The 21161-nt window shown below is 50.7% G+C and overlaps 12 protein-coding genes across 12 annotated transcripts; 5 read left to right on the forward strand and 7 right to left on the reverse strand.

Annotated features, from left to right (window-relative positions):
* Window positions 1–4431: 4431 nt before the first annotated feature.
* BCR37DRAFT_377622 (uncharacterized protein) lies at window positions 4432–4831 on the reverse strand. The gene is made up of 2 exons (XM_040868865.1): window positions 4737–4831; window positions 4432–4710 (listed from the first exon to the last, which is right to left on the reverse strand). The coding sequence occupies exons 1-2, from the start codon at window positions 4742–4744 to the stop codon at window positions 4464–4466; spliced, it is 255 nt and encodes an 84-aa protein (XP_040726613.1). The 5' UTR covers window positions 4745–4831; the 3' UTR covers window positions 4432–4463.
* A 490-nt stretch (window positions 4832–5321) lies between these two features.
* Window positions 5322–6059, reverse strand: BCR37DRAFT_332475 (uncharacterized protein; the record flags this gene model as incomplete). Its single annotated transcript, XM_040867062.1, has 1 exon — window positions 5322–6059. A coding segment is annotated over one exon (738 nt), but the record flags the coding sequence as incomplete, so codon positions are not given.
* Window positions 6060–7197: 1138 nt separating this feature from the next.
* On the forward strand, window positions 7198–8124 carry BCR37DRAFT_377646 (uncharacterized protein; the record flags this gene model as incomplete). The annotated part of the gene is made up of 4 exons (XM_040868866.1): window positions 7198–7455; window positions 7529–7695; window positions 7786–7927; window positions 7978–8124. The coding sequence occupies 4 exons, from the start codon at window positions 7198–7200 to the stop codon at window positions 8122–8124; spliced, it is 714 nt and encodes a 237-aa protein (XP_040726615.1).
* Window positions 8125–9139: 1015 nt separating this feature from the next.
* Window positions 9140–11299, reverse strand: BCR37DRAFT_377663 (uncharacterized protein). The gene has a single exon (XM_040868867.1). It carries the CDS (start codon window positions 10870–10872, stop codon window positions 9493–9495), a length of 1380 nt encoding a protein of 459 aa, XP_040726616.1. The 5' UTR covers window positions 10873–11299; the 3' UTR covers window positions 9140–9492.
* A 202-nt stretch (window positions 11300–11501) lies between these two features.
* BCR37DRAFT_391594 (uncharacterized protein) lies at window positions 11502–12062 on the forward strand (the record flags this gene model as incomplete). Its single annotated transcript, XM_040871027.1, has 1 exon — window positions 11502–12062. The coding sequence occupies one exon, from the start codon at window positions 11502–11504 to the stop codon at window positions 12060–12062; it is 561 nt and encodes a 186-aa protein (XP_040726617.1).
* A 98-nt stretch (window positions 12063–12160) lies between these two features.
* Window positions 12161–12947, forward strand: BCR37DRAFT_252692 (yeats family-domain-containing protein). Its single transcript, XM_040866643.1, has one exon. It carries the CDS (start codon window positions 12259–12261, stop codon window positions 12913–12915), a length of 657 nt encoding a protein of 218 aa, XP_040726618.1. The 5' UTR covers window positions 12161–12258; the 3' UTR covers window positions 12916–12947.
* A 32-nt stretch (window positions 12948–12979) lies between these two features.
* Window positions 12980–14489, reverse strand: BCR37DRAFT_402160 (uncharacterized protein; the record flags this gene model as incomplete). The annotated part of the gene is made up of 3 exons (XM_040871892.1): window positions 12980–13716; window positions 13993–14332; window positions 14469–14489. 3 exons carry the CDS (start codon window positions 14487–14489, stop codon window positions 12980–12982), a joined length of 1098 nt encoding a protein of 365 aa, XP_040726619.1.
* Window positions 14490–14660: 171 nt separating this feature from the next.
* Window positions 14661–15536, forward strand: BCR37DRAFT_345050 (uncharacterized protein; the record flags this gene model as incomplete). Its single annotated transcript, XM_040867597.1, has 1 exon — window positions 14661–15536. A coding segment is annotated over one exon (876 nt), but the record flags the coding sequence as incomplete, so codon positions are not given.
* An 8-nt stretch (window positions 15537–15544) lies between these two features.
* Window positions 15545–16193, reverse strand: BCR37DRAFT_252708 (benzodiazepine receptor family protein). The gene has a single exon (XM_040866644.1). The coding sequence runs from the start codon at window positions 16031–16033 to the stop codon at window positions 15554–15556; it is 480 nt and encodes a 159-aa protein (XP_040726621.1). The 5' UTR covers window positions 16034–16193; the 3' UTR covers window positions 15545–15553.
* Window positions 16194–17437: 1244 nt separating this feature from the next.
* BCR37DRAFT_377669 (putative splicing factor 3a subunit 3) lies at window positions 17438–19394 on the reverse strand. Its single transcript, XM_040868868.1, has one exon. The coding sequence runs from the start codon at window positions 19071–19073 to the stop codon at window positions 17556–17558; it is 1518 nt and encodes a 505-aa protein (XP_040726622.1). The 5' UTR covers window positions 19074–19394; the 3' UTR covers window positions 17438–17555.
* Window positions 19395–19503: 109 nt separating this feature from the next.
* On the reverse strand, window positions 19504–20116 carry BCR37DRAFT_377670 (uncharacterized protein). Its single transcript, XM_040868869.1, has 3 exons — window positions 20017–20116; window positions 19832–19971; window positions 19504–19780 (listed from the first exon to the last, which is right to left on the reverse strand). Exons 1-3 carry the CDS (start codon window positions 20036–20038, stop codon window positions 19727–19729), a joined length of 216 nt encoding a protein of 71 aa, XP_040726623.1. The 5' UTR covers window positions 20039–20116; the 3' UTR covers window positions 19504–19726.
* A 264-nt stretch (window positions 20117–20380) lies between these two features.
* BCR37DRAFT_377673 (terpenoid cyclases/protein prenyltransferase alpha-alpha toroid) lies at window positions 20381–21155 on the forward strand (the record flags this gene model as incomplete). Its single annotated transcript, XM_040868870.1, has 1 exon — window positions 20381–21155. A coding segment is annotated over one exon (564 nt), but the record flags the coding sequence as incomplete, so codon positions are not given.
* Between the last annotated feature and the right edge of the window lie 6 nt (window positions 21156–21161).

The raw sequence follows: 21161 nt of genomic DNA on the forward strand, positions 1-21161 counted from the left end.
ACTATGGTAATCCACTCGATACTGTCTGTGACCGCAGCTCAGCCGTTGTCTGCTTGTTCTGAAAAGCATTTCTTGGCCACTTCGACCCCATTGTCAAAGCACGACCCTGTTGTCAAAGCGCAAATGTCTACCACCTATCACCCTTGAGTGGTTGGTCAAGCAGGGCGATCAAATGCAACTTTAGAGCAATGCTTCCGTCGTTCCACTAAAGCCGAGCAGGATACTTGGGTCTTGGGTCAAGCTCTTGCCCACAGCCGAATTTGCATACAACTCAATTTATGCGCTCATCAAGACAACGGCTTTCTTTGTCGACTGCTCTTCGCTAATATCAGTCATCGCAGTACTACTAGCTACGACATGGTTAAAGGCCAAAAGCCTAACCAAGCTTGTTTGACACGGATTCAAGGCTCATCTCAAGGATTTCCGAGCCTTTCGCCTTTCAGAAGATCTTCGCTGATCGTTATCGTCCTGAAGCTTCACTTTCGCCAAGTCAATGCCTCTACTCCCATCTACGTCCCATTGCCTGAACATAAAGGTGTACTTCCAGACGCAGCGCCTCGATGAGAAGAATCCGTAATGATCACGCAGTTCTGGACCACGCACACGGCAGCTTTTCTCGAATTGCTCTGGCGACCCACAACACTGACTTCCGTTCTTCTACCTTCCGCCTCTCAACAATTTCTGTCACGTTGCATTTCATCGAGCATTACCTGTCTCGCTTGCGCCAACACTCATCACGTTTTGTTCTCGTGCTCTTACTCGTTGACAACATTCACCATGCTGTCTCCTGCTGCATTTTTTTCACTATCTCACAAACCTGTTCTCTCTATGTCGGCTCCTGCTCTTCTGTTTCCCTTCACTGACAGTTCCCTCGCTCAAGCTAAATAAAGTTGGAAAAAGAGCCTTCGGCTGCCTTGTCTATCATCAACACCTACATCTGTTCAAATCCGGACTTTATTACAAGCGCCTTCCCTTTCTAGCTGTTCCTTTCTTCCAATATCTATGTTCGAGCTGATGATGGATTGCATTTTGTCATGAAAAGCAATCTGGAATATGAATTGGAGTTATAAATGCGTATGAATAAATTAGAGACTCGCGCGGCTAGTCAACATCTGGTCAAAGAGCTCATGACATGGCGACAAAGTCGAAACTACACGTATCCACAATTGCGTTTGCCATCGGGTGTGTCGTAGCAGAAGGGATATTGAGCTAGGTCAAGCGCTTGCTGACCAGGTGCGGGCCAGGATGAGTCATCGTCGCCATCCATGCACTGGGCCTGATGCGATTCTCCGCGTATTTGGTCTGAGGGTCGTTTTCGGAGCCACCCATATGCCAGTGGAAATGGGCTACATTGTCAAAGTGGGCGGGATGACCAGGACCAGCTGAATACTGTTGCATGGGCTCGAATCCCTGTTGATCGTTCAGGTCGTTCCGAGCACTAACAGCGGTGTGTAATGACGTATCAAGTCGTGAGTTGTTTGCTTCAGCTTCTCGGATTCCATCGAAGTGGTCTGCCATACCCTGGTAGCTTTGATTATCTTCACTGGCAGCTTATTGAGATCAAACGGGTGATTCCGGTCTGCGTTACGACAAGAATCCTGACTGTATTGATCGGCATGAGGTGCGTCCTGCTTCTCCGCACTGACTTTGCACCATCTGTCACCGCTCGTAGGCACGTCCTTCAGGCACGAGCAATCTTTCTCACCAGCGACTTCTGTGCAAGGGTGGTCCCTCAATATCGTAAACTGAGCATTTTTATTTCTGTCTCGCTGCCAAGGTGGATTGCCTTGATCGAGAAGCTTCGGAATCAAAAAAACTGGGAGACAATTGTAGAAGTTCCATATATTGTTGATTCCTTTGTGAAATTGGTCAGGGTCACCGAGAGCCACCTCTCGACTCACACCATACCTTGCCAAATCGTCCAGTCTATTCTCCGGTGGCTGCTTTATTCGTCAAAATGTCGCTTGTGCAGAACATGAGCAAATCAGCTTGGTGCAGCGCCACGATTGACAGGTGTCGGGATTAGTGCCCGTGCCAGGTGGGATCTTGGCAGAAAAACTCCTGCCATCAACACATGGAGGCGCTCTAACGCAACCTCCTGACGATGTTTTAATGTGACCTGAGATGCAACGCCGGTAAAGGTTCGAGCATTGATTGTCGCAATCCTTCCGCGTGGTAAAAGGCTGTTTGATTGTCTTCATGATTGAAATTTGCATTTGATAGCATTTTGGGAGCTCGTTGTCGGGAACACGCTGCTTGCGCTCCTTTCTCTTCTTGCTAACCTTCACCCAGATCTCTTTCGCCTAGAGCTGGCTTCACCCCACTTTTGCTGTCTTTTGGCCTTCCTGTAGCGACCCAGACCAGGCTTAGGCGTGAATGATGACAGTAAGGGGAAGAGCAATACGAAGACTAACAACAGGCCTGGTTTGAAGCGGCCGCCTGAGTTGAAGCGCAATATACTGTAGCGCGAATGGATGTAATGGTGCAAATGTTGCAAGGCAGTGCAAGTGAAGAGCAATTTTTTGCATAGTGTTCTTTTCAGGAGAGAAAAACAAGTCAACACGGCAGCTTCAAGCTTGCAATTGTCATGCACGATGGGCGCATATAGGCATGTGATGCGGCGTGAGCTCATTTTATAGGCCCTGAAAATTGATGTCATTGGTCCATTTATCAGCTGCAGACAGCGATAGTAGCCGCAAATGTGCGTATATGCTAGTTCGTGGGAAGGGGCACGTTGTTCATGCTCCTTGAGAAGTGACTCCCTTTCAGAGTGCGAGGATTCCCGAATGCATTGGTAGAAAGAATTCGGTTGACAGCCAGAGGCAAAGGGTCTACAAGCTGTAACTGCAGACACCTTGAAGCTCGACGATATGGCCGAGGGTGACTCCGTACGCTTGCTCAGCTTGTCGTTTAAGTAGAATTCCGCGTCATCAGACGCATCACTCCTGACTTGTGACAATATTGTTTCTTCATCAAGCTCATTGACGAGGTGCGGGTTCGATACTGGCCCTGCTCGACCCCTGGCTCCGCTCCGCTCAGCTGCAGAAGCGTGCGTCGAGATCAACGCCTGTGGCCCTGTGTGACGAGCTCTGCCCGTACTGTAGTGACAGTCACAGATCTAACTTCTTGCCAGTCACCATCTCCCATAATGAAGACTCTCTGAACTGGTTTGCCCGTCTGAACACCGGTGCTTTGAGTAGCTTCATAAGCGCAATTGTGATCCTCGACAGCGTGATCTGGTTAAAAGGCTATTCGGGTAAAGAAGTCGTGTCAGCCTCTCAAGACACGGCTCCTCCCTGCATGACCATCGGCGCGGTAGCCACCAAAAGAATCATATGCATCCCTTCATCGTCGCTGAGCTCTCTGGCTTCGACCTCATGATCAGCATCGTTTGGCTCGCCAAATACAGTCCTAGTATCGTCTGGCCTGCCTCCGTGATCCAGTTCCCGGCCTCGTACAAGGAGCACATAAGTCACTTGCCTGTTGAGCACAAAGCCGCTCCTCTAGACTCTGCCAACGTCATTTCGCGCATTTGTTTCGTTCACTTCACGAAGTCTCTCGATCGATGTTCTCAGCATCTAGCTCATCGACACCTGCTACAACGTCGTGCCAGTTTGTAACGAACACGCAGCCTGAACCTTCGCATCCGACTACTCCACACCACATGCTCTGGCAGCTCATCACGGCTCTATCACATCCCGCTCTTCAACTGCGCTTACTACCTTAGCACGTTGTCTATAACCACGCGCTCAGCTGAAAGGTCAAATTACACTGCTGAACAACCTTGTAATCTTGACAACGGTCTTCTGTGTTACAAAAATCGTGTGTACAGCCCTTCAAACGCTGCTCTCAAGCTAGCTTTCCTCCATTAACACCATACTCGCCTATCTCCGGTGATCGGTGTCCAGCCAAGACCTTCAACCGTCTCAACCTTTTCCCTCGAGCAATACTACCGGCCGTCGATGCGCGTTTATATCCGGGAATACATTGCGACCTGCGACACATGTGCTCGCACCAAAGTATCGCACCATAGGCATCATCGCTTCTTGCAAGCTCTGCCTATTCCAGAAAGCCGGCGGTCTTCTATCTCGCTGGAGTTCACTGTCAAGCTATAAGCCTCTGAATCTTGTGACTCCAACCTCGTTGTCGTTGGTCGCCTCACCAAAATGGCACATTTCATTCATTAGGCTCCGCAGCGGTGCTTATGGATAGAAATTACACTTACCAGCCCTACGGAAAATTTACCGGAGTGTACCAGAGCCAACCGGCGGATTACCGTGAGAAATTTTCCAAGCACGGCGGATTACCGGAGCCAACCGACTTCCAAACTTGCACACCGGAGGAAAACCAGCGGATATGGAGAGGCGGATCACTGAGCTACGCTAAAAGGCAGACAACACACAAGTCAATCACTGTTATCAAGTGAACAGAGGCCAACATCCGCTCATAATCAAATCTAGAAGCTATCTATACTGGATTCGATAGCCCTCAGCTATCCATAAAGAGTGCTTCTGCTCTCGTAAGCGTCGTTTTCGCTTAAGCAGCTTGCCCGCTCTTTTCTTGTCAAGCTCTGTTCTCCCAAATAGGCCAATTGGTCCAAGAAGACGGCAAAATGGCACAATGACCTGCAATATATGTCCTTGCTTGCTGAGAGACTTTGCGCCGCACGACAATCTGGTCTTCAAGACCTTGATGATCGCAAAATGCCTGCTATCGTGTTCAAACAGATAGAGAACTTCCCCATAGCTCACTATGGCATTGTCGTCAACCTCAGGGGCTTCATGCGTCGGCTCACTGAACGCGACCTTGCTTCGTGAACGGAAGTCTTTCGAACTGCTTGTTGCAGCACACTTGACGATGAAGGTCTTAGTGGTGCCCTGACGACTAGCCACTTCGCATCGTTCCCACATTTTGACTGAGTAGTCCGGACCAAGTGGTCGGGAACGTTGAGCAATGCCATTGTTGGTGTACCAATTTGCAAGCAGAGCCGTCTGTTGGCTATTTAGTGAACGCACCTTGGGTTGCCCTTTAATAATGACAGGGGGAACACTTGAAGAGATCTGAGCGGCGTCGTTGCCAAGTGCCTTTCCATTGTCCAGCAAGAGCACATACCTGAAAAGTTCCTGTTTTTCTAGGCAGTTTTGCAAGGTTACGAACGGTTTGCTTTTTGACGTGACCATGGCGTCCAGCGTGCCGATGAAGCGTCCAGTTGCAAATTGCCAGAAGACAAAAGTAGGTCCTGGCGAGCGTATATAGTGGGCCACGTGAAGAAGAGAATGCAGCTGCGAGGTGCACACGCTCAGAGATGTGCTGACATCCGAGAGGTACTCTACCTCGACATGCTCCACATATTGGCGAAAGAGCTCTTCAATTTCATCAATCTGCGACTGTTGGAGCCGAACTTTGAGAGACCGGCGCACAGCTTCAACAAAAACAAGCCAGCCATCAAGAAGAAATTGTGGTAGTCTGCCGTTCAGGAGAATGGGACTCCATATCAGAATGAAATCATACCATTGGGATGCTTTGAAACTCCGAAAGTGGGCAGAAATATCTCGCGGCTTGCGAGCAACCGCCACAGGCACTGAAGAGCCTGCATTGGCCATCTCTCTGCCGATCTGCTCAGCGTCTGACCTTGACAACAGTTCTGATTTCAACCAAAGAGACCACATGTGTCTGGCTTGATTGGAGAAAAGATGCATCACATCCAAGCCAAAGGAGTCAGAGAAATGTACTGTTGGTAAAGCGAGAAAAACAGATCTGCCCTTGATACCATGGTCCTTCTCAGTCTGATCATCGCGTGCGGAGTTGACAAGATCAATTTCCTTGCGTACATCGCGCCTCAATGCAATTTGGCGTGAGTGGTCGATAGTTGCGAATCGTGCTTTGACAAATTGGCGCTCTTTGAGGGGAAAGTACATGTGTCTACTCGCAGCCGTCTGATCCGCTTGAATTCGGCAAAGACGGCAGGGACTTCGCCCATTCGCGCCTTTGAATTGCATCATCTTGGCAATAGCTGGCATATCCCCAGTCACGATGGTAAGATGGGCCTTGAGAGTAAATGATTCCTCACGAAAACCATCCCAAGCCTCGACGCCATTTGACAAACATTGCAGCTCCTGAATCATGGGGTACCAAAACGAATGCATGTCGCGGGGTTCTTTTGGTCCAGGGATAAGAAACACAATCATAGGCTTTTGGAACCTGGTATTGGGCGGGTAATTGTTGTTGGTCACAACACCAGGCCAGATCGAATAATCTCTTTGCTTGGTCAAGTTTACGCCATCTGTGCTGAATGAAAGAGCCAGCTCTCGAGGGTCCCCAAAGTAGCCTGTCTTTCGCAAACGTTTAAAGTGCTTGGAGGACCAAAAGTCAAAAACTTGTCCACTATTTTGCCCGCCGGTAGCTTCAGCAGTATACTCTTGCATCTCTCGACTGCTGACCGAGCAAGCCATTTCAAGCAGTAGCCGATTTGTGAGAGGAAAGTAGAAGTAAGTTGCTACCGGTACCTGGACAGAATCGCCGTCAGCATTGACTTCCAACCGCCAAATTGACGCTGAACAACAAGGGCACAAGCCGTCTGCTGGAGTTCCAGTTTGCTGCGGAAAAGCCATGCAGTCATTGACACAGCAAGGCAACTTTTGTGGAGCGAGATGGACCAATTTGCGGAGCGCTTTGATCGTCCGGTACGGGCTCCAAACGAGCGACTCGCCAAGTACCTTTTGGTACTTCTGGTGATCATGCGAGATGTATGGCTTTCCTCGACTCAATACTGAAAGAGTGTAGCGCTAGTGGATCTTTGGAGTCGTTGACTTTGGCGTTTTGCTCCTTTCCTGCCTGCCTTGCCACTTCAGGACGAGATGGGATGACCAGCACACGCATCTGCCCTGCACCGTCTTGCTGCTTGTAGACAACACCTCACTGTCCTTGAGTTGACACACGCGCGAGCCTGTAGGATCTCAGACTGCTCCATCACTCTATCAAGACATGTCCTCCTCTACTCGCGTGAGCAGTGCACGCCACAAACTCGATACCTACGACTGACCTAGATAGGAAGAGGAGTCTCCCTCAGACAGTCTGGACGACTACAACATGCTCGCAGGATCAATTGAGCGAATCGCTATACCATTAAGATCCAAGCGCACGTCGCATGGTGTCTCTAGAACCGAAAGTCCCTCTACAAAGACACTACGACTCGCCATGGGACTCTGGCCACGAACGCCATTACGCGATGCCACATGGAACACCATCACGGCACACACACGGTACCTGATGAATACCCACCAGATCGTAGTCGATGCGCAAGGTAAGACGGTCACCTGGCGCCACCGCAACGTCGGGAAGCTTCAGACAGTCATCCACAAGTTGGAAAAGGCCTTCCCTGTCCTGGAACGAGCTCATGGACACTGGATTGCCTTGACCATCTGTCAGCACCACGCGAAGGTGGTGAATGAAGCGGTGAGAGTGTCCCTGTACCTTGCAAGCTCTTGACTGACGCACCCACAGACGCGCAAAGCGAAAGTCTACAGAGGGAAGACTACTGCTGCTGCTTCTTCCCAAGACGATGACCTCAGCAACGCGCACGACGTTGTCCATGGAGCGTCATCTGCTCGCGTCGATGACGAGAACACTCGCTGCGAGACACCCGCTTCCGTCCTCTCTGAAGACGATGATATTGACGAGGCTGCATCGAGAGTTGTGGGTTTCTCCTTTTGCCTGATGTACCTCACTAACATATACAGTTGCAGCCAACTTCGTCTCAGCACAATGTGGGCCTATCATGCGGAGAAAACATTGGCTAACAAGATGTAGCGTCAAGCAAACAAGAATGCGCATGTTCCCAAGGCAAGTCCGTCCCATCTTTGATGTTATAAGACTGACCAGTGGCCAGAAGTCAAGCAAAGATCGATCCACCTCCTCGTCTCGCAAGGTATGCACTTCTGCTATTCCTACCATGACATACTACCGATGCATTTCTAGTCTGGAAGAACATCAAAGCTATCACGCAGAGCACAGGACGCTGAGCAAGGCAGCACTACTATGACCAAGGCCAAGACTGCAGCATCACAAGCAAAAAAGGCGCGCAAGTCTGCCAAGAAGGCCAAGAAAGCGGCAGCACGTCTGTAGTGTGTCGTAGATGGTCTAGTTGCTACACCTACTGTCGCTACAGCATCTATTGAGCTCACCCGCTGGCAGGTGGTATCCTCTGGTAATCTTCCGGTTGACTCTGGTAAAGGCGTGCTTATTTCCGCCGGTAGTCTGCCGGTAGTCTGCTGGTAGTCTGCTGGTAATGCTGCGCCTGCGAGGTTAGGGATTTTCCGCCGGTATTCCGCTGGTATTCTTCTGGTAATTTCCGCCGGTAATCTGCCGGTCCAAATTTTCCGTAGGGCAGGGCATGCCATTTGAAACTGTCTCTGATCGTCACTCAGTCTTTGACTGCTTGCTCTGGAAGGCATTCCTTGGGCATATCGATTTTGTTGTCGAAGCACATCGGTCTAACGCCTATTTCAGAAAGATGCAGAGCGAGCAAATACCATTCCAGCACGACAAATACAGTGCTTCCTAACGTCTATCAAGACGACTGGGTCAAGCTCTTGTCCAGAGCCGAATATGTCTACGACTCGGTTCATGTGCCCGCCAACACATCACCTGTCTTTGCCGCAATCCTTCGCCAATGCCATTTCTCGCAGTGCTATGAGATCCAACATGGTTCATTGTCTAAGCCTGTTCGACAAGGATTCGAGGCCCATCTCAAAAATGCTTTAGCCCTTCAAGAGATCTGATCGTTCCCATCTTGAAGCGCTACCTTCGCCACTCCGAGGCTCCTGTTCCATTCTACATCCAACTGCCTACCCTCGGAGATGCTTTTTGAGACGCAGCGCCTTGATAAGAAGGCTTTATCATGAACACGCAGTCTTGAACCCCCCTCACGGCGTTTCTTCACCAGTTGCTCTGATAACCCTCCACACTGGCTTCTGCTCTTCTACTTTCCGCCTCTCAGCAATCTTTCCTACGTTGTGCTCACTCGTGCTCTTACCCGTCTCGCTTCCGACAACATTTAACACGTTATCATATCTTCCGCTCTCACTCGTTGACAACATTCACCAAGTGGTTTCCAGCTACGTTTCTCCTTATGTCGCAGACCTGACATCTCCACGTCGGCTCCTGTTCTCTTGTTTCCCTTCATTGACAGTTCTCTCGCTCAAGCTTGATAGAAATGTAAAGGGGGCCTTCTGCTGTCTTGTTCCTCAGTTGATAACTTTAGCGATAAAAACATGCCTCTGTTCAAGCCCTGTCTTCATTACAAGCTCCCTTTCTCCCCGATTCCTCCATTCCTTACAATATCTACGTTCGAGCTGATGATTGATTTGAACTCGTCAGTTAAAAAAAACTGAAATTTGACTTGGAGTATAAGATGCGTATGAATGGAATAGGAACTTGGACACCTGGTCAGCATTTGGTTAATGAGTTCGTGATTCGTCGACCAAGGCTTAGCTACCTGAATCCACAGTTCCGCCCACCATCGGGTGTGCGGTAGCAAGCGGGATATCCTTGCGGCCAACTCGGGTCAGCAAACGGTTCAAGATAGGGCAGCTGGTTCTCCGGGTCATTGGTCTGAGGGTCATTTCCGTAGCCACTCGAGGGTTGCCCTGGCGCAAAGTTGTACTGGCCCTGATGCAAGTATCCAGGGTAAGTGCTCTGAGGGTCGTTTCCGTAAACACCCATTTGCGAAGAGAAGTGGACTGCAGGTGCATATGGATAGGGGTCATGGCCAATTTGAGGCACATACTGTTCCATGGGCTCGAAATCCCTGCGGGTATACGGGTATCCCTGTTGATCGTTCGGGGCATTCCAAGACTGAAACGTGCTGCGTAACGACGTATCACGTTGTTGGTCGTATGCTCCAGCTTCTCGGATTGCGTCGAAGTGGTACGCCATACCCTGGTAGCTTTGATCATCTTCAAGTGGCGGCTGGTTCAGATCAAACGGAAGAATCCGGTTTGTGTCGCGGCCTGGCTCATGGCTGGACTGACCAGCATCATGTGCGCCCTGCCTGTCCTGTCTGGCACGGCAATCTTCACCGAGCCCTCGCGCCTGGCCGCACCCACAACTTACCTCCTCTGATGTTGGATCGCAAGAGAGATTCCACTCTGCCGTATACTCGGGTATTGGTAATCTGTGCCAAGAATCTGCGGGCACACCAGATCTGAGGATCGTCCACAACAGAAACTTTGGGATGCACTTGAATCGATCCCCGATGTTCTCGATGGGCTGAACATCATCCCAATGAAGCATAGGGTCACCGAACATGGCGTGCTTCGGGATTGACGCATAGTCTCCGAAATCCAATGGTTGCCGTATTCGCCAAAACATCGCTTGTACAATACATGTGCAAGGCAGTTTGCAGCCAGGCGATTGACATGCGCTTTTGCTCACGTCATACATAAGGTCGGTATTTGTCAAGTCGGTTGAAACGCTCCAGCCATTGACACATGGGAGTCCTAGCACACACGGCATGTGCTCTTTCTTCCCGAAACTCTCGCGCCATTTGTGAATGAAGGTTTGGCAGATCTCATGGCATTCGTCTGAGCCAGAAGTCTGCTCCTCCATTGTCTTAATGATTGCAATCTTCATTCTGTAGCATTTCTTGGGCCCCTTCTTGGAAGCAACCGCCTTGTCCTTTTTGGTATCCTGGCTACCACTTAACCAAGGATCTTCGCCTGTCGCTACTTTCGGCTTATTTTTACTGCCCTTTGGCCTTCCTGCGGCGACCAGACCAGAGTTGAGCGTGAATGATGAGAGCAAGGAAAAGAGCAATACGAAGACCAACAACAGGCCTGGTTTGAAGCGGCCGCCTGAGTTGAAGCGCAACATGCTGTAGCGCGAATGGTTGTATTGGTGCAGCTATTGCAAGGCAGCGCAAGTGATGAGCAAATTTTGGCAAGCCGTTCTTTTCAGGAGAGAAAAACAAAGTCAACACGGCAGCTTCAAGCTTGCAAATGTCATGCACGATGGGCGCATATAGGGATGTGATGCGGCGTGACCTCATTTCATACGCTCTAAAAGTCGATGTCATTGGTCCATTTCCCAGCTACAGTCCGCAATAGTAGCCGCAAATGTGCGTATATGCTACTTCGGGGGGAAAGGCACGTTGTTCATGCTCCTTGAGAGATGGCCCCCCTTCAGAAAGCCTGCGTCGAGTGAGGCTTTCCTTTGCTGTTGATTCGTGGCGACTAGGACATCATGAGCGTACTGACGGTTATTGTCAATATTTGTATATCAGCAACTACGCTTGCAGTAGAGTAATCGTTGACTCACCTTTTCGCTCTTTCTGACTGTCTTTCGACCTTTCCCCCGTGCTGACTCTCCGCCAATCAGATTGCTCTATTTTTCCTTATCTCTGTTCCGATTCTGCCCAGTGGCGGTCAGTACAAGAAAGCACTCGGCGGCCTGGATACACACACACACACGACCAAGGCTACGTATTCAGCAATCACAGCACTATGCTTGCGCGCGAATCTACCTCATCCAGCAACAGCAGCGTCTATGGTTTTGACGCCGATTTCGAGGTTTGCGAAGGGGAGATGCTCGACTATGATGAATCGCAAGATACCGAGCCTGTAGCCATCGATTTTGGTAATCCATTTACCTGTACGAGTCCACTGGAGACGCTGTTTGAAGCGCGCAGTGTACAGGCGAGTCCGTTTGCCGTACAAGGTGCTTTTGATACTCCCGGCAAGGGGAAGGGGAAAGCTGTCTCTGGATTGACGGCACAGGCGAGTGCAGCAACAGCAGCAGCTACGGCGACAGTATCCTATGCAGACCGTGATCAATATCACCCAGAGTCCGCGCGGCAGGAGATTGTCGAGCAAATCATGACACGGGGCGCTGGTTTGAGTGGACAGATTGCGGCGAAAACACTACAGCATTCATCAGAGCAGTGGAGCAACTATGCGGATGTCTGCAGGAGTGTTGCCGAAGTGCTCAGAGTGCAAGGATTCCCGAATGCACTGGTGGAGAGTGTGCGGTATGGCAGCGAGAGGCAGATTGTCTACGAGCTGTGATTGCAGGCCTCCCTGCTGCTACCGAGATGACGACTGATGATGATGCCTGGACTTACTTCTGGCAATGACTTATATACATAGTGCTATTGCGTTCTTCCTACGACTTGACACTTGACCAACTTGATCCTGTCTGGTTGCTCTTGACGACGACACAACACACAGTCGCTACATCCTAAATACTCCTTCTGCAGAGGCCATGGCTCCGGCCCGTGTCTCAAAGTGCAGCATCTACCGACCCATCCTCATAGGCAACACGGCCGAACCCCTCGGCGACCGTCGTAATCCAGCCTCCGACCATACCCATACCTGGACCATCGCCGTCAAGGGCCTCAACAACGCTGACCTCTCACCATTCATCAAGAAGGTCATTTTCAAGCTACACGATACCTACCCGAATGCAGCACGGTCGATTGAAGCGCCGCCGTTTGAAGTGACAGAGACAGGATGGGGTGAATTTGATATTCAGGTGAAAATCTTCTTTGTGCAGGAAGCGTCAGAGAAGCCAGTGACGCTGTATCATCGCTTGAAACTGCATCCCTATGGACCTGAGGTTGAACGGCTCAAAGCAGCAGATCAACCGATTCCACAGGGGATGTTGCATGTCTCTAGTTGGCAGTATGATGAAGTGGTGTTCAATGAACCAACGGAGCAGCTGTATGACATCCTCACACGCACAACGGGGCCTGGTGCTGGCGGCGGCGGTGCTCTCTTGCCGCTTGAAAAGTCCAAGGATAATGTCTTTTGCCAGCGCAGTGAACAAGAGGAACTCGATCGACTCGAGAGTGCCATCAGTAAAGTGGATGCACAGACACGTCTATACAGAGACAAGATCCTGGCCATGGAGAAGAAGTGAGATAGTTGATTGATGTATACATGCATGCATAGCGATGGCGTTCAAATAATGTAGAAAAACTCACTCATCCTCGTCTCTTTTCACTCTCGAGACGCTGATACAGCATGTACAGCGCCAGCTGATTCTGCTCTGCTGTTCCTTCAATCGTAATCAACCGTTCTGTGACACGCGCAGGGTCTGGTTCATTGACCTTGACATGTGATCCTGACAAGTTGCGGATCTCATTGATCTTAGACCCTTGCTTGCCAATAATGGCACCCACCATGTCATTGGGGATGTAGATCTGCTGTGTTACTTTTTCCTTTGACTTGGAAACACCTTTGCTCGTTGCTGTCGCTGACGCCGTGCCTGCTTGTGCGTCTGCTTGCGGTGGTGCAGCAAAGGTACTTGGTGGAATTCCATAAGGATTACTGGGCGTCATCATGGTATCGTTTGGCTCGATCCGTCGAAAAGACTCTGGATGTCCATAGATCCCACCGAGCGTGACTGGTTGATACGCTACCGTCATGGCAACATGAGAAGAAGCAAGACCCACCTGCATCGTCTCTGTGATTTGTTGAATCGCAAGACGAATAGCTTCTGCTGGACCACGCACCACCACGCACCGTTCAGAGGAGAGCGGCAGGTTGAATTCAGATGCTTGGATGTGTGCGCCCGTCGCAGACATGATTTCACGAATCCGTGCACCTTGCTTCCCAATAATGGCACCAAGATGCGCATGTGGGATAACAAGCCGTAGCGTGAATGGCTTGACAGTTTGATCAACAGGATTGACTTCGTCCTTGATGGATGTCGCTTGTGCTTCAGGACAAGCGGCAGCAGCTGCGTTTGCCTCTGCTTTCGCTTGTTCTGCTGCTGCAAGTGCTGCTTCAGCTTCAGCTTCTGCTTTCGCTTCTGCTGCTTTCGTCGCTGCAGACTTGCGACCTCCTTTCTTCTTTGGTGCAGGCTTAGCAGGTGCCTGCGATACTGCCTCTTCTACAGCGGGTTGCGTCTCTTCTGTCGCAGCAGTGGCAGGCTGGGCAGCAGGCGCTGTGGGTGAACTAGCAAGCGCTGGCTGCAACACCTCTACCAGCTGACGATAGGCATCCGCAATGACGCCAGGCGTTCCCGATACTGATACAACGCGCTCAATAGTCCCCTTGACGTGTTCAGACACCGATACACGCGCTGTTGTGCTTGTTCGAATGGCTGCAATGGTACCTCCTTCCTTCCCAATAAGACTGGCTGCTTCACGGTTTGAAATGAGGGCTTTGAGGGTGAGTGGAGGGCTTTGATCGGGTGAGTCCCGTTTTTGCCTGCGCGATGTGGACGCGTCTTGTGGGTCTTCTTCTGCGGGTCTTTTGGACATTTTGGGGGAATGGGTGCGTTGTGAGGGGGATGGACGTGGATGTGATGGTAGGACGGGGACTGGCTCCGACTGTGTAGTAGAGAGAGTAGAGAGAAGAGAGAGAGAGTAGAGAGAGTAGGGAGCGTGCTGTTGTTTGTTCCAGCGACACCACAAGCTACAACCAAGTACCACAACTAAGTATATACTGTCACTGTCAGTCTGTCACTGGCTCGCAGCTAGCCAGCATGGACAGGACAGACACCTTTCGTCAGTTTGCTGCTCTTCACGGCCGCAATACAGAGACACCAAAGCTCAAGCCAGACAGAGTACCCGATGCTTTCATCCGTGAAGCACAACGTCTCGTATGTCCCTTTCTACCGCTCTGCTACGAGCATACTGACTCTATGACCAGCTCGAATCGATGCGCGAGATTCAACACTACCTGACACGCATACGTCGTGCCTACCTGAGTGTATCAGACGACAAAGGCCATCACAAACCCTCACTCGCCTCCCTCTCCTCCGTCGCTTCATCCTCCACAGGCGAGATTCATCATCTCACAGACAAGCAGCGTGATGAAATTGATTATGAAGTCAAAACAAGTCTACGCGATGCTCTCAGTCGCGTTCAAGCGCTTGAGTCCGTTGAATCGAAACGTCGTGCACAACTGGAAGGTACCTCGCGTTTTGCAAGATGGTTGCGGGATCCAGATGTCGATGCACAGGCTGCTCAACTCGGTGCGCATCATGTCTCTATGACGTGGTATCTCAATCACTTCCTGGTAGGTCTCTCCAATCAGCATGCAGAGCAACGGACCATTCGCTTTGAACGGGAGGAAGAGAAGCGACGACTGGCAATGCCGTCTTCGAAGCGCTTTCAAGCGCCTGCGTACGGGTATACCCTTGATCCAGCAGAGCAAGCGGTCTCTGAGCAAGAAACAGAAGCTGCCTTACTAGAAACACTCTTGAGTCCTGCACAGCTACAGCAGTTTGAGGGAGAAAACACCAAGATGATGCAGGAGTTTGAGAATAGCTTACAGCAGATTCGCACAACGCAGGCGAAACTTGCAGAGATTGCGGAACTCTCGACAGAGTTGCAGCGACACTTGGAACAGCAAACAGATATGACGGATCGGCTGATGGAAGATGCGACATTCACGTCAATGACGGTGCGTCAGGGCAATGAACAGCTTGGCAAAGCAAGAAAACGAAATGCATGGTATACCAAGTTTGTGGTGACAATCTTGCTTGTCCTTAGCTTTGTCTTGCTCTTCTTGGACTATTATGCTTCATAATTCTGCTGCATCTTTGGCTAGTTGAGGTAGACGAGGCCAGCATTGAGGTATGTAGCAAATGAGACCCATGCCAAATTTGCCCATCCAACAAGACCGGCACGATCGTCCGCTTGCTGCCAATGACCCTGCAACGTCAACAACGTTCCCCACAAGGCCACGATATCCGCTAGAGCAAGCGAACGTTGCGCATATCCAAAGAACATGGGCATCCAAGCGAAATTCAACACAAGCGAGAGGGTATACAGTCCGCGTGCTTTGGAGTCATGGCGGGCCAGGTAAGAAGCGATGCCCATGCCTGCATACAAGGTCGTCCAGACAGGACCAAATAGCCATGCTGGGGGTTTGAGAGGTGGTTGACGGAGTGTGCCATATTGGTTCTTGGTCTCGGCTGCAGTGAAGAAGCCAATGGCACTACCAACAGCGATGGGGAAGCAGGTTGCCACGTAGGGGTTTTGGAAGAAGATGCTTGGAAGCTGGAAGGAATCGAGGAAGGACATGACGCGTTTGAGTGTAGGTGTTGCGTGTGTGATGAGTTGTCGATGCTCAAATCCGGGGCAACTTGGTAGAACTGGGCCACTCGATCTTTCCAGTGAATACAGCTAAGAATCGGCTATGAGGAGCGTCTGATAGGAAAGGCCCATCATGAGAGATGGCAGGAGGCAGTGTTTGAGCTATAAAGTTGACTATATGTCTAGGCTTCTTAGAACCACGGAAGCATCAACCATGGACGTGCTGTCCATGCCCCACAGCAGACTAGAGATCGATGAGCTGTGAAGGCCATATTTAGCTTGCCAAGTAGAGGACGCGAGTCCACGTCGATGTCGAGTGCGTCTCCTCAACCAGTTGTCGAATGCCTCTGCCCAGCTGCGACAGAGCCAGCACAGTCCTTTGTCGAGCACCGCTGGGCGATGACAAGACAGCTCTTAAACGCACCTGATGAAGATAAGGTCTCAAAGTCATTCCAAGTGCCAGCACTGACCCGGCAGACTCGACATTTGCAAACACGCCACGTCCATTTGCCGACGAGCATCTCGATCGCCCACTGTCGAGATGATTCCAGCCGCTGAGTGCAAGCTACCCATACAGCTGCTTTGTCATTGATCGGTGAGCTGCCTCACATGTTTGAGCAACTTTGTGGCACCTTGTGAGTGTGGGTGTTCGGGCCCGCACGTTTGTGATATGGGCAAAACGTGCGTTACCGAAGTGGCCGTGGTCCGTGGATGAAGGTTTTGATGCGCTTGATCTTGCAGACGAAGCGATTCATGGGCCATGACCGGCGATACCGTCTGCTCGAGGCGAGCAAGAGCTGCAAGACAGAGTCTGACAGACGCGTCTTTTGTCCCTATGAAGGGCTCGTCGGCCTGATTTGCGCGCGCTTTCACCAGGACATGTGCTCGTTCTTGAGGAACTCTGCGCGGCGCTTGACTTCCTTCTTGCTCTTGAAGTGGTTGTAGATATGGATGAATATGCAGCAGATCATTGCGTTGGTTGTCGATGGAGAGGAGGAAGAAGCAGGCTCCTTCTGTCTCTTCCTTTTCACGCTCTGCAGCAGTCTCGCCGTCTCTTCTTCTGCATCTTCGCTTCCTCTTCCTCCTTCGCCTTAAAACGGGCCATCCGCACTGATTCCGCAGCCGCACGCAAATGAAATCCCTGGCCCCACTTGAACCACTTCGGAGTTGTTTCTCGACGGCCAGCCTTCATCCAGCTAATTCAGCGAGGAAGTCGAATGTCTCAAAGTAAAAGTGTCGTAGACGAATATTATTCGAGATTGGCGGATATGCGAGGCTGTAGTCGTAGGTGACAGACACAGGCACGCAGGGCAGCTGCAGATAAGACTTGATTCGAATAGGGGACAAGAGTATAGCACTCTTGCCAGCTAAGACTAAACTAAAGGTCACGTGCATGAGTGCTGACGTGGCAGAGAGATAACAGCGGAAGCAAGTGATCAGGGGATGCACTTGAATTCCTAACAAATATATTATATCTCCAAGGCAACAGGCAGTAGGCGACAGCATCTGGTTACAAAATCCCCTGTGCAACCAGATCCTTGTACACCTTCTCGCTCATCACATTGCCACTCTCATCCTCCATCTCAACCGCAGCATCCATCTTCTTCCGCTCAGCGTCACGCACCTCCTCCAGCCGCTGTGCCAAGTTCAACGCATCCTGAATCTGCGTAATCTGGTCATACAGCAATCCTCCATTCTCAATACCCAAACACCGCAGACCATGCAAGTGCCGTGCTTCATTGAAATGCTTGTCAAACGCGCGGCGTCCAGCATACGTGTGATTGCCACAAATCTCACAACTGTACTCAACACCCAACCCATGTAATCGCCATAGCCAAAATGGAATCGGCTTACCATCCCATCCAAGCGGTAGCTTGAGTGGGTTATAAAACTTTTCCCCAGCATCTTCTGTTTCATCAACCTCTTGCATCGTCCCATCGGCGCCAACGTGCTGGCGTGCTGCAAGCGGCGCGTACAGAGCTTGCTCCTGCTCTTGTACCCATTCCCGATCTGTGAGTGTTTGTTTCCGTACAACGTTTGCGCGTGTCGCTTGCTTGTTGCTGCTAAACTTCACGGCAAGCTCATGAATCAGGTACTCGCGTTTCGCAACAGCCGTCTTGGTATCATCATACATGCCTGGTATACTGTCGCCTGTTGCTGTTGTATCAACCATCTTGCCCTGCTTGGCAAGCCCAGCTTGATGCTTCTTGGACTTGAGATGACCATCATACACTGTTTGTTTGGCATACCGCTTCTGACAAATCTCACACCAGATGCCTTCTTCTGCAGCAGGTTGTGTTGGTTGCAGACTGCCATTCACATGGCTTTCCTTGCGTGCTTCGTCAAAGGCCTTTTCCATCTCTCCAAGAACCTGCTCATGCACATCCAATGGCACGGCCCGTCGATAGAATGAAATGAGATAGCCTAGCAACGCTGCCAAGTACGCCGGGTACGTAGGATCCTGCTTCACCGCTGCAGGGAATGCCTCAAAATCATCAAACGTCTCCAAGTAACGCGTATAAGAAACAGGTCGATTGCGCTTGAGATTGCAAAACTGTGCATGCAAGGTGTTCAAGTCAAAGAAACGACCGAATCCCTCTTCACCGCTGAAGAGCCGTGATATCCGGTCTTCTGCGCCGTCTGCTTCGTCTTCAGCGTCGGGAAGTTTGATTGCATAGAGCGCGGCGAGGTCTTCGACGGGTTCGTTTGGGTAGCGCTTGTGGTATTCCTTCAATTGTGCATACTGCTCATAAAACCCTTCCAGGCCTGCACCTGGTTGTGTCGCTGCTTGCTTGGAGACACTCAATCGCGCGACCTCTCTTGACCGCGCACCATCCGTATCATCGTAGAGCGCCTTGAGCGTATGTGAACGCACTTGAATGAGTTGCAGGAAATCGGCGACTTCATGGTCGAGTTGCAGTTGGTCCTTGATGGTGCGTGGTTGATAGAGAAGACGATCGCAGATGGCTTGTTCAAGGCGTTCGAGCTCTTCGTGAAGATTACGCTGTTGCTCTATCGTCGAGTCCATCGGCAGCACGCGTATTGCATATGTCGTCTGGCTTGATGGATACAGTTTGCCTTGTCAACACATTCTACGGTTTCTTACACGAAGCAGCGGTAGAGAGGCATTGACATGATTGACTATACAAACTATGATAAACATCCTCCCAGTGTTCTTTTACGCGTACACTGTCTTGAGATGCAGAATACTCGAAAAAGAAAAGAGGGAAAGAAGTGATCAAGTCGCCGTGAGGAGACAAGAAGAAGGGTTTCCAAATATTGAGTGAATGGCATGATCGGCGCTACAAACGGATATCTTTGGTAAAAGGCAAAAGATATGTTCTTTTTGGCGCGCCGTGCCTGGGGGAGTGGTCAAGGGAGCGGGTCGTTGGGTCTTCTTATACTTTCAGCACAAGAATTAATCGCACGCTCAAGATGCTCAGGCAAGTCACATTTCACTCATTGTCACTGGCAGGACATGGCGTAGTTGCGGATAGAGTCTCAAGCAGCATTGGAGAGAATGATCGTGATGTGAATGATCTAGGTGCGCTGGATAGCCGGTCAACATCAGACTGACACTGACCGCTTCAGAACCAGTCGTATAGTATAATATCGTCTGTCTTTGCTCCATCTGCATCTGTACCGTCTTCAACCTCATAGCAAGATACAGAAGAGAGCAGCCTACTTCTCGGTGATTGACTCTCCTCGAGTCTTGCCGCGCAGCTGCCACTTTCCCTAGATAGTATTAGCATCGTCCTCAGCCTATCGCTACAAGCGCAACCATACCTCTGTCGCATAGGCGAGGTAGTAGAGAGCAACGGGGAAAGCAACGCCCCACATCGCTACCTGTCGTGTTGATTTGCTCGTCCACCGAAAGTTGCGGTATAGGTCGTGTCGCATCTCCACCCATCTTTCAATCGCGGGATCTAGTGTCAGCTGAAGCTCTTGATTGATGAGACAAGGCGACTCACCCTTCTTGAGTGTCTCGCCCATGCTTGCTAGCAGAGAGGAAGCAGACTAGAGCGGAGTTTGTGGTTGCAGGGCTGTTGCTTGTTGCACTCACAAAATAGCCGAGCCTGTTTCTTCTGTTTCTCGACTTCACGAGCACAAGTTTGAGTGACCTTGAACAATGCCCATTGTCCCTATGCCATGATAGAAACAGTCTTGCTACCTTCAGCACTGTCATATCACCGCTATACTCATGGCAGATCAAAAAGCCAACGCTAAGCATGCCAAGTACTTTGCTATGTGCAAACAGATGCTGCCGCATCAATATGTCTCCAACGACTTGAATCAAACAATGCTCTCTTTCTTCACCGCTGCATCTCTGCACTTGCTCAAGCAAGACGTTCAAAACCGTACAGAAGCTATTGACTGGGTCTATCTGCATCTGAGACACGGCGGCAAAGGCTTCCGAGGCGGACACAACGCTCAACTGCCCGCATCTAGTCCAGGTGCCTGCTATGACCCTTTCCATCTGCCGGCCACGTATTTTGCACTGCAACTGTTGCTCACCTTGGGCGATGACCTCTCACTTCTGGACGCTAGTGTTCTGATGTCTGAGGTCGCCGCTTTGCAGCTCGCTGATGGTTCCTTTCCATCAGCACAAGGCAACCTTGACGCAGACACAAGATTCACATACATGGCCTTTGCAATTCGCTATATCCTTCAACATCTCGTTAAGGAGCCTTCCACAATAGACTTCGATACTGAAAAAGCTCTCCTGTTCGTCAGCCACTGTCGCAACTATGACGGTGGTTTTGGAGGCTCTCCAGGCGCAGAATCACATGCCGGTCTGACATGGTGTGCACTTGCCGCCATTCATCTGCATGAACCGCACAGACCAATAGCACAAGACCCATCCTACACACAGACGATTCATTGGCTCCTTCAAAGACAAAATGCCGATGGCGGATTCAATGGCCGTTTCGGCAAAGTCAGTGATGTGTGTTACTGCTTCTGGGTCACTGCGAGCTGTTGCATCCTTGGCGTTGCAGACTTGCTAGACCAAGATGCACTCGACGCGTACCTCGAAACGTGTCAGACTCCCTATGGCGGGTTTGGGAAAGCAATTGGACAGCCACCGGATCTGTACCATGCGTATCTCGGGGTGTGC

The sequence above is a fragment of the Protomyces lactucae-debilis genome, assembly GCF_002105105.1.
Source record: "Protomyces lactucae-debilis strain 12-1054 chromosome Unknown BCR37scaffold_5, whole genome shotgun sequence".
Classification (NCBI taxonomy): Eukaryota; Fungi; Ascomycota; class Taphrinomycetes; order Taphrinales; family Protomycetaceae; genus Protomyces; species Protomyces lactucae-debilis.

Bases quoted from the DNA above. Each gene is read 5' to 3' on its own strand.
- BCR37DRAFT_377663 (XM_040868867.1), bottom strand. From the start codon at position 10,872: ATGTTGCGCTTCAACTCAGGCGGCCGCTTCAAACCAGGCCTGTTGTTG.
- BCR37DRAFT_377669 (XM_040868868.1), bottom strand. From the start codon at position 19,073: ATGGACTCGACGATAGAGCAACAGCGTAATCTTCACGAAGAGCTCGAA.
- BCR37DRAFT_377670 (XM_040868869.1), bottom strand. From the start codon at position 20,038: ATGGGCGAGACACTCAAGAAGG. The intron at 19,972-20,016 runs GTGAGTCGCCTT...AGCTGACACTAG, and splicing joins GGGCGAGACACTCAAGAAGG to ATCCCGCGATTGAAAGATGG. The intron at 19,781-19,831 runs GTATGGTTGCGC...AATACTATCTAG, and splicing joins ACCTCGCCTATGCGACAGAG to GGAAAGTGGCAGCTGCGCGG.
- BCR37DRAFT_252692 (XM_040866643.1), top strand. From the start codon at position 12,259: ATGGCTCCGGCCCGTGTCTCAAAGTGCAGCATCTACCGACCCATCCTC.
- BCR37DRAFT_252708 (XM_040866644.1), bottom strand. From the start codon at position 16,033: ATGTCCTTCCTCGATTCCTTCCAGCTTCCAAGCATCTTCTTCCAAAAC.